The sequence below is a fragment of the Myotis daubentonii genome, chromosome 5 (assembly GCF_963259705.1).
Source record: "Myotis daubentonii chromosome 5, mMyoDau2.1, whole genome shotgun sequence".
In the NCBI taxonomy this organism is placed as follows: domain Eukaryota; kingdom Metazoa; phylum Chordata; class Mammalia; order Chiroptera; family Vespertilionidae; genus Myotis; species Myotis daubentonii.
The window spans coordinates 30175043-30186011 of NC_081844.1; the positions used below are offsets into that span (position 1 = coordinate 30175043).

The 10969-nt window shown below is 44.9% G+C and overlaps 1 protein-coding gene across 1 annotated transcript in view; it reads right to left on the reverse strand.

Moving 5' to 3' along the window:
- CATSPERD (cation channel sperm associated auxiliary subunit delta) overlaps positions 1-10969 on the reverse strand; it is a 47708-nt gene that overhangs the window by 36492 nt on the left and 247 nt on the right. The window contains exons 2-8 of the mRNA XM_059697035.1: positions 10491-10943; positions 8660-8714; positions 7650-7744; positions 5723-5795; positions 4377-4491; positions 2085-2152; positions 846-959 (exon numbers count right to left, since the gene is read on the reverse strand). Coding sequence (XP_059553018.1) covers positions 846-959; positions 2085-2152; positions 4377-4491; positions 5723-5795; positions 7650-7744; positions 8660-8714; positions 10491-10564 — 594 coding nt within the window. The 5' untranslated portion in view covers positions 10565-10943. The remainder of the gene's footprint in view (positions 1-845; positions 960-2084; positions 2153-4376; positions 4492-5722; positions 5796-7649; positions 7745-8659; positions 8715-10490; positions 10944-10969) is intronic.

The window sequence follows — 10969 nt, forward strand, 5'->3', positions numbered from 1 at the left end:
CCTTGCTTAGTGTCTTTATTTGGAGATTCTGGTTGAAGGAGATGTGGATGGGTGTCAAACTGACTGCGAGATGCATGCCTAAATCCTTCCTTTCTGCCTCGGTTCCTCACTCCTGCTGTTCGGCTGGTCAGCAGAGTGCCCAGCAGCCACACTGGAGCACAAAGCCAAGCTGACATTTTTCAGGTCAGAGAGAGACGACTATCTTAATTACGCCTCTGTTTTTTGGGAGGTTCTATAAAATATACAGTGCTTTGGACTGAATTGTGCGCCCTCCCCTCCCAAATCCATTGGTCAAAACCCTAACCCTTTGTCTTAGTCCAGTCAGGCTGCTGTGACAAAATGCCACAGACTGGGTGGCTTATACACAATAGGAATTTACATCTCACAGCTCCGGAGGCTGGAAGTCTAAGACCAAGGTGCCAGCGTGGCCAAGCGAGGGCCTCGTCTGGGTCAGACTTCTTGCTCTGTCCTCACCAGGCGAAGGAGGCCAGCAGGCTCTCTGGGGCCTCTGGTGTGAGAGCACTTATCCGATACCATTCTCATCTATAAAACCTGGGTCATAAGAGTACCGATCTTCGGGTGGGCATGGGGTTAAATATCATAATTAACGTGCAGCCTCTACTTCGGCACTAGCTTTCATAAGCACTCCATTATTGTGCTATCATTTAAAACCTCCTGTCTCCTTTCCTAACTTCTTAATCTCTCTAGCCAGGTTCCATGACCTGGAATTTTCCCTACCCTCCCAAGAGACAGAAGCCCTGGTTCACCCACTGCGTGCTAATTACTCCAATCACACACGAGACATTTCTCTTTTTTGGTTCACTTTCTTATGCAAATGCACATACCTGTGTAACAGAGGCATACTCGTGAAATCTGTATGCCCAGTTCTCGGAGTAATATATATTGGTCTTAGATAACTGGTCTCCAAGCAAATAGGCAAAAACGACATTACTTATATCCTGGAAGAACATACACAGAACAGTCTCTTTAAAAGGAGATTTGAGGGGTGGGGATGGGGAGATGCTGTTGAAGGTCACAACCTTGCAGCCAGTAGCTACATGCTCCTGCAGATCTAATGCCCAGCAATGCTATACTGTAAGCTTCAAAGGTACTAAGAAACCGGATCTTAAAGGTTCCCACCACAAAAAAAAAAGAAAAAAAAAGAAATGGCAATGATGTGCCATGATGCAGGTAACCTTCAGTGGTCGTCATATTGCAATATGTAAATGTATTAGATCATCACATTGTACCCTTACACTTACAATGTTATGTCAATTATATCTCAGTAACAAAGGGAGATTGATGCCAAGGGTAAAACTCCAGGGCAATTACCCCAGAAAAATTAAAACATATGCACATACAAAAATCTGTACATAAGTGGGTATAGCAGTGGAGGCAACCAAATTCTGGTACAGTCAGACCATGGTATACTACTTGACAATGAATAGGGAAAGACTAAAGATATAGACAACAAATTGGATGAGTCTCTAGAGAATTTAGCTGACAAAGCTGGTCCTCAAAGGTCCCATATTGTACGGATCCGTTTATATAACATCCGTGAGGTGGTAAAATTATAGAGGTGGGGAAGAGGTTAGTGGTTGTCAGGGGTTGCGGTGGGATGGGGGCAGGGAGCTGTGGGGCTCTGGGATGACAGAATAGACGGTATTTTGATGGCAGGAATGGTCCTGTGATGTGGCGATGTGATAAAATGCTAGAGTTACACATACATTGTATCTATGTCAGTACTAGTTTTAGTATGATACTGCAGTTATGTAAGATGTAACCATCGGAAGAAGATATAGAAAGGGCACATGGGACTCTGTATGATCTTTTCAACTTACTGGAGAGTCTATAATTATTTTAAATAACAAGTTCATAAAAAAGGAAGGTAGATGGATATATTTGTAGTGAACTAGCCAGTTGATCTGAAAGTAGCTCCAGAGCCCCTCCCACCTCTCAGGTTGTCATGTGAGCCCTGGGGAAATGACATTGCCCAAGTCCAAAGGCCCAACCCCCATGGGTTCGCCTGTTCTTATTTCCATCTGTGCTCAGAGCAGAGTGAAAAAACGATACCCTGTACTCACCAAGCAAAAGGGATGCTTACTATAGCAACAGTTGTCACCAGAAATATGTGAAACAGGGTAATTTATGCCTGAAAGGAAAAGATCATTTGGAAACTATATGAGTTACCTGCAGGTCAGAGAAATGGTTTAGACACTGTTAAAGATTTTGCTTACTTTGGTCCAGTCGCCAATTTAAATGGAGACTGACCTTGTATGCACATATACGTAACCCGTGGACACAGACAATAGGGTGCTGAAGGCCTGGGGGGGGGGCGGGTACCGGGGGCAGGCTGGATGGGGTCAATGGGAGAAAAATGGGGATATATGTAATACTTTCAACAATAAAGAACTATTAAAACAAACAAACAAACAAACAAACAAAAACGAATGGAGACTGCAGCCAAAAAATCAGGACAAGGCTAAGTAACCTGCTATTGACATGTGGGGCCAGATGGCTCCTGATTGTGGGGTCATCCTGTGCCTGTGGGACGTTTTGCAGCACCCCTGCCTTTAATGACACAATGCCAGCAGTACCTTCCTCCGGTCTGGACAACCAAAAATAACTCCTCCCCACACTGCCAAAATGTCGTCTGGGGGGCAGAACTGTCCCGTTGAGAAGCACACACTCTTTTAGGACTGTATGCCAAAACTGCAGGAAGAACTCCCTTCTCTTACCGAGGTGTTCTTTGATTCCATTTTAAGTGCAGAAACTTTGGCTTGAAATGAAACAAAAAACAACCAGTGTTGGTGAGAAGGTGAAGAAAATGGAACTTTTGTACCCTGTTGGGAATGGGAATGGTGCAGGACTGGCAAACAGTATGGAGTTTCCTCAAAGAACCTGAAAATGGAATGACCACATCATGACTACAGAAGAGATAACAACTTTCACATAGACCAGTGGTCGGCAAACTCATTAGTTAACAGAGCCAAATATCAACAGTACTTCTTCAAAACAGACTCGCCCAGGCCCAAAACCGACTTCTGTGCATGGGCCACGAAGTTTCAATCGCACTGTATGTGCACGCCCGCACGTGGTATTTGTGGAAGAGCCACACTCAAGGGGCCAACGAGCCGCATGTGACTCGCGACCCTCAGTTTGCCAACCACTGACATAGACAATGAAGAAAGACATTGCTAAAGATTTTGCTGACTTTGGTTCAGTCACCAATTCAAATGGAGACTGCAGCCAAGAACTCAGGAGAAGGCTGAGGCTCAGAAGGGCAGCAATAGAATTAGGAAAGATCACCAGGGGCAGAGCTGTGTCATTAGAGACCAAGGTCTCTAAGATCATCCACAGCCCGGTATTCCCAATTACTATGCCCGGATGTGAAGAAGGCTGATAGAAACATTGATTGATTTGAAATGTGGAGCTGGAGGAGAGGTGTGCAGACACTCTGGACTGCCAGGAAGACAGGCATGCGGGCCCCAGAGTAAAGTAAGCCAGACACACCGCTGGAGGCAGAAGTGACCAAACTGAAGCTGTTCTCCTTCGGGCACATCATGAGAAGGCAGGACTCTTTGGAAACCACAATAATGCAGGGGAAAGAAAAGGCAGCCGGAAAAGAGGAAGACAAAATGTAAGATGGAGTTATTCCGTAAAAGCAGCCACAGACATGAGTCCACAAGAGCTGCTGGAGGAAGGGCGGAGTGGACATCACTCTGAGTGTCGCCAGGAATCAGAGCCAATCCAAGTCCACTTCTGGATGTGTACAAAAAAAAATTTAAAAGTCAAAAGCATGGACTCAGGAAGGTATTTGGACACGTGTGCGCGCGCGCGTTCCAACAGTGTTGTTCACAATAGCTAAAGCACAGAAGCAACCCAAGTGTCCATTGGCAGGTGATTGTATAAATAAACAAAATGTGGTCTATCTATACCATGGGATGTTGTCACCAAGCATCTAGAAGTCATTTTTGTCCAAGGTTTCTCTGCTTATAACTACAATCTGCAGTGGATGGGGGTTCTGCCTAACTTCCATTTGAATTTTAAAGGACAAGGTAACATTCAGGGACAGACATCCAAATAGCAGTATGGTTTGTCCTTCCGAAATTAATAACCATTTCTTTGAGGTTGGCTGAACTCAAACAAAATACAACAAGGCCCTGGCCAGGGTTGCTCAGCTAGTTGGAGTGTCATCTCACACACCAAGAGTTTGTGGGTTCAATTCCTGGTCAGGGCACATACCCAGGTTGCGGGTTTGATCCCCGCACGTGGAGGCCACCAATTGATGTTTTTTTTTCCTCCTCTCTCCCTCCTTCCGCCCCCCCCCTTCAAATCAGTAAGTAAAAAAAAAAACACATAAAAAGAATATATACCTGTTGATGCAGTCCAGGAATTGGCTCTATAATTATAAATATAGACTTTTTTATTCACTACTAACAGCAATACTGAACCAGCAAAATGTGCTGATGTTACTTCTGGTATGCCAACCTATAAATAATGACATATATAACATCAAAACACACCTCTTTTTGGATATCAATTTGGGAAGCAATACTTCTAGACACACATACAAGAAACATTTGTGCCAACAGGAGCTTTTCGGTTCCTAGATATTGGGGACTATGTATCCTGGGGTAAGCTGGAACCAAAACTGGGAGGTGGTGGCCTCAGACAGCTAAATTCACTCCCTCATCAAAACCCTCTCTGAGTCCTGGCTGGCATAGCTCAGGGGTTAGAGTGTCAGCCTGCACATCAAGGGGTCATGAGTTCGATTCCCAGTCAAGTGAACATACCTGGGTTGCAGGTTCGGTCCCCGGCCCTGGTTGGGGAGTGTGCGGGAGGCAACCAATCAATGTGTCTCACACAGATGTTTCTCTCTCTCCCTCCCTCCCTCCGTGCCTCCCTCCCTCCCTCCGTGCCTCCCTCCCTCCCTCTCTTCCTTCTACTCTCTCAAAAAAAAGAAAAAAATCAATGGAAAAAAATATCCTTGGCTGAGGATTAACAACAAAACAAAAAACCCAAAATACAAAAAACAAACCTTTTCTGAGGAGGCCCTGGCCAGGTACTCACTTGGTTAGAGCAATCATCCCAATATGCCAAGGTTGCACATTAGATCCCAGGTCAGGGCACATACAGGAACCAACCAATGAATGCATATAAGTGGAACAACAAATCCATGTTTCCCTCTCCGGAAAAATAAACAAAATAACAACAACATACCCTTCTCCAAGGATAAAGCCTAAAGATAAATGATAAATGAGGAGCATAAATGAGGAACATAACTATTGCTTCCAAGAAACATTGGTATCTTAATAGATGGTAAAACTTCTTTAGCATAGGTGCTAATGGTAGAATTTCTCAAGATAGTTACTAAGAGTGTAAAGGTTTTTCTGTTTTGGTTTAGGACAATTTAGGGAGGCCCTGGAATTAGTGCATGTAATCTATCTATTCCCAACACACAACCAATTGTAGGAAGCATTGGCAACAATTCTGCTTCCTTTTTCAGGAAAAAAAGGGTATCATTTTGGCAGTAAGGACAGAATAGAATTAACACTCTTTTTTGACTTAGAAACTACTCTCAATATCTTAAAGAGATACATTTTTGTAAAATAAACTTCATATGAACAAAAACAAACTAATGTGCTATTTTCAAATTATACCTTTACCCTGAATATTACGTATTTCAAGCATCCTTCAGATTGTTCCATATAATAACTACCTGCATTGATGTAGGGATGGAAAGTGGAGGAAGACTACTCTCAAAGTTATTTCTCGTGAAAAAAAGTTGTTGTCTGAAATAAACAATAAAACAGTTACATTAGAATTTTACACAAGGGGTGTGGGGGGGGGGGGAAAGACAATGGCAGTCACTCCAAAAATGTTACACACATCAAAATTTATTTAAAAATAAGGAACAATTTAGGTTCTGCCTATCTACCTACCTACCTATCTATCCATCCATCCATCTATTTTTGTATGAGTAAATTTGTACAGCCTGGGTATTCAACTTCTTGAAATAACATTATATTAAAAGTGTGACCAGCCCTACTGGTTTGGCTTTCCCAGGTTTGATTCTGGTCAAGGGCACATACCTACATTGCAGGCTTGATCCCTGGCCCTGGTCAGGGTGTTGTGGGAGGCAAACAATTGATGTATCCCTCTCACACCAATGTTTCTCTCTCTCTGTCTCTCCCCCTCCCTCCCACTCTCTCTAAAAATCATTGGAAAAATATCCTCATGTGAGAATTAATAAATAAATGTGACCACATTGTTACCATAGACAGTCAGTCAAAGTACAGGCAGCCAGTGGCCGGGTGACTGTGGGTTGACTGGCCACTTTAGAGGGCCACGCTGTATGGGGGCTGTGTAGAGGATGCAGGCATGTTGGCATCCAGGGGCATCCTGTGGACTCCAACGGGATCCCCCTGATGTGAAAATGCTGTGTCTAGTGTAGGGAGATGGGCTTAATGGTGGGTCCTGCAGCCCCTTCCCACCCCCTGCCCCCACCCTCTGCCCCCACACACACTTCCACTCTCTACTGACTCTGATACTACAGACAGAGAGTGCCAGGGAGTCTTCCCCATTGGTCAAGATGGCGCACCAATGTGGCAAAATCTATAAAGATAAATGGATAGGGCCTGAACATGCCAAAAGCTAGACAGATAGGGCCCGAATGCACCAAAAGCTAAAAAGATGGCCCTAGCTTGTTTACTCAGTGGTTGAGGCGTCAGCCTGTGGACTAATGATTCACGGTTCAATTCCAGTCAAGGGCACATACCTTAGTTGCAGGCTCAATCTAGCACCCCAGTTGGGGCGCATGGGGGAGGAAACCGGTCAAATGTGCCTCTCTCACATTGATGCTTCTCTCTTTATGTCTCTCCCCCACTTTTCCAGTCTCTCTAAAAAAAAAAAAAAAAAAAAAAAAATCAGTGGAAGAAATATCCTCGGGTGAGGATTCAACAAAAAAAGCTAGAAAGATGAATGGATATGACCCGAGTGTGCCAAAAGCTAGGAAGATTATTGGATAGGGCGGGGGAAAGGCCTTCCCCTCCCTATTCCTACAAAAATAGTGGGCTTGAACAGGTAGGGGGGTCGTCTTTAAGATGGGAGTCAATCATTCTCCCAGGTCATAGCACCTGAATAAACCTCTTTCCTTTTGCAACAGCACCTGTCTCATGAGGCTGCCCTTCATTGTGGCAGGCAGCCAAACTTGTGTTTCAGTTATAGTTTTGGTGACCCAGATGGGACAGCACGGACCTCAGTAAGTCCTGGAGGGTCTGGGCTAAGGTCCCAGCTGCCTGTGGTAGGCTGACCCTGGGAGCAGGACTGTGGGGGATTGAGCCCGCAAACCAGGCATGTGCCCTGACCGGGAATTGAACCTCAACCTCCTGGTTCATAAGTCAATGTTCAACCACTGAGCCACGCCAGGCAGGCTAAACATGACTTTTATTGGGCACAGTGCCCTGGAATTAAGTACTTTCTGGTCTCTTCATCTCTCTTCCACCCCAATTGTGGACCCCCTGCAGGCTAGTAACTAGCAACACAGGACAGACCCATCTTCCTTAACCTTTGTTGAATGAATCAATAAGGGAAAATCTAACATTTTAATAAAAATGATAGTAGCTATTCATAAAATGGTTACTTACCCTAGATATAGGGCTATGTTTTTCTGGCAAGGATGTTTAATCAGGCGTGTTGCAGATGAAAAATACAGGACATTCTGGGCAGATGGTTGCAAAATCTTAATATCAATAATAATAAACACTTGATGAAAACAATGTCCTAATGTGCAATATTGAAAATGTAAAGGTGAAATCTAAATTAAGCAGATGCACTGTATCAATACCATTTTCCTGTTTTGATATTATACTCTGGTTATGTCAGATGTCATCACTGAGTATAGGGTATCTGGGGTGCCTATTTCTGCAACCTGCCATCAATCTATCATTTCAAAATAGAGTGAAAAAAGATTCTGAAGCTAATTCATAACACATCTCATTCCACATGTTATTTTTTTATTTCCAGATTATTAGTTATTAGAGAGGTGAGAGGAAAAATTGTAAAGCTAATAGAAACCAGCCACTCTGAGATTATTTAGAAATGCTGACACCTCTTCCCAAATGACGTAATGTCAATAGGTAATTTATTTTAACAAGTGAAATATTTTTTTCATCATACATATTCTTTTTTAAATTGAATTTATTAGGGTGACATTGGTTAATAAAATTTATAGCTTTCAGATGTATAATTCTAAAATACATCATCTGTATATTGTATTGTGGTCTCATTATCCCAATTTCTTCATGCATTTTAGGTACACATGAGGGGAAAGGAAGTTTCCTGTTGTACTGTCATATAAACAAATATAAACAAATTTGCTTCCCATGTTATTGCAGATTTTAAAATCTCCTATCACACAGAAGAACACTGGTGATCTGATTTCTAAACCCCCTTCTGTCTCCTGGCTTTGTCCAGGTTACTTGATCTCTACTTTTTTAGTGAAATGGGAAAGATAAATCCTTTATTTCAAAGGGCAATGGTAAAGATTAGTGTTGTATATCTAACACAACACTGGCACAACAAAAATACTGGGAAATATTCTGATTTAGTTATTAGATTCAAGTGAAGAATGAATATTAAATATGGAGTTACATACCCCTGGAGATGCATGATCATCATGAGTTACCTTTCCTGTCCTCACCGTGTGAACACTAGAGATAAGTGACAAGAGAGACCTTCTGTCAATGTTTATTGAATATTCAGCATGACTCCCACCAGAATGTCTCTGGGTTAGCTCTGAAGTACCTGTTCTTGATGCTTTTCAGTGATGGAAGCCCCTGTAAAATCTAATTAAACTGGGGCTCCTCTTCTCCCACAGAGAGACACATGGATACCCCCAAATGGAGATATTTCCAAGTGCTCATAAAGGCCCATTTGCAGACCCCAGATTAGGAAGATTAAGAATTCCTACTTCGTTTTCTTTTTCTTCTTTTTGTGTGTGTGCGGTGTTGGTGGCTGGGAGAGTGTTGGTATAGTTTACAGCAGAGGTTCTCAATCTTGGATGTGCTAGAAGCCCCTGGAGGGCTTGATAAACTTTATATGGCGAGGCCTCACCTGTAGATCCAGGGAACTGCAGTGGTAACAAATTCCCGGGTCATGCTGTTCCTGCTGATCCAGGACCACACTTTGAGAACTCGTATGGGGAAATGGGAGAATTAGATGAACTCTTTACAGACTTTGAAACAAATCGCCCTAGTAAATCTTACTGGAAAACCCTACCCCACAGTGACTAGCTATGTGTCTTTAGGCCTGTGTCTCTTTAATTTCGCTGGGTCTGTGTTCACAATCCTAAAACAAGGTTAATGAATCACTAGTAAAGATGAAATGAGGCCATGCACCAAAGCACGCGTTCACTATTTCATCACCAAACAGGGCCCTGCTAAATGTGACAGCTCACTTCTGGCAAGAGCTCCCTGAGGACAGGAACTGGGCTTTATAGCTTCTGTCTAGCTCGTATAGCACCTTGCGCAGCCTTCACTAATGTAACAGTTACTGAAATCTAATAATGTTCTAGATATGGAGTGAATAAAATAAACATTCTACACTCTCATGAAGCTACTATTTCTAGTGACGGCAACAGATAAGAAAAAAAAATTGTCTAAAGAAAATAACAAGTTAGTGATTGATAGTAAAAAGCAGATATGAGGAGGGGGCCTTAAATGAGGAAGGATTATGTAAGTCGGGATAGAGATCTGATTGACGAGGAAAGAGCCATGGAGAAACCAGGAAGCAAAGCGTACTATCGGAGGAAGTCGATGCACCAAGTCTCTCCCATCCCCAAAGCTGGGTCTAGTTGGGCGTGTCCCTACAGTGTGCCCGGAGCAGTGACTGCGTGGGCAGCGACCAGATGGGTGGTTGTCAAATCCCTAGGAACCCTTGGCAATACCTAGAGGCATTTTTGATGGATGGGTAAAGCCTGGGGAAGTAGGTACACCTGGCATCTAGTGGGTGGCGGCCAGGGATGCTGCTCAACATCCAGCAGTGCACGGGACGGCCCCACCCGCCCTACGTGTCAGCTGCGCTGCTGCTGGGAAACCTGGGGCCAGAGCATGCGAGGAAATGCAGGCTGCTCCAGGAACTCGGGTTTTATTCCGGGTGCCACGGGGAACCAGAGAAGGGGAATGACGAGATCAAATTAGTTTATCAATTCCTCTGGCTGCCTAGGAAGGCACAGCCTGGGGTGGTGGCAGTGGAAGTGGCTTGAAGGGTTGGAACAGTCCAAAGTTTTGAAGTGGCAACGGGAGGACTCGGTGATGGACTGGATAGGTTAGAATGGGGTGAGAGAAGGGGAGGTATCACGTTTGATTCCTGAAGAGAGAACTGGGAAACCTCAATCCTCCCGGGATTCCGCCCAGGCCTCCGCTCAGAGGAGCCAACCTTCCTTCCCGACCCCTGGCAGCACCCCAAACCCGGAAGGGCGGCCGCACCGGCACAGCGGCTGAGCTCTGGCCAGCGAGCAGAGCCGCAAGGACGCAACGGAGACAAGCATCAACACCAGCATCTGGTTAGAGGCGCCGCCGCCGCCACCACCGTCCTCAACCGCCGCAGGGTGCTGCTCCACAATGTGGGCATGCGCAGAAGAGAGCCTGGGCACCGGGTCTGGGGTCGCCCCGGAATCTGAGCATGCGCACCTCGGCTCCTGGGAAGCCTAAATCCACCCACCTCAACAGTCCCCTTCCAGAACCTGGACACGCGCGTACAGGCACACGCGCATGCTCTCACTGGAGTCTGAGCATGCGCGCGTCGTTCCCCCCAACCGGCCCCTAGAGCATGGGCAGGAGCACGGGGCTGCCGGGGCGCGTTGACAACTTCAGCTTGAGCGCAGTGCCTCCCGGGGAAGTTCGAATTCACCAACCAGGAGCCTGAGCATGCGCATATCACTCGCACAACTTAAGCGCCCACGGGT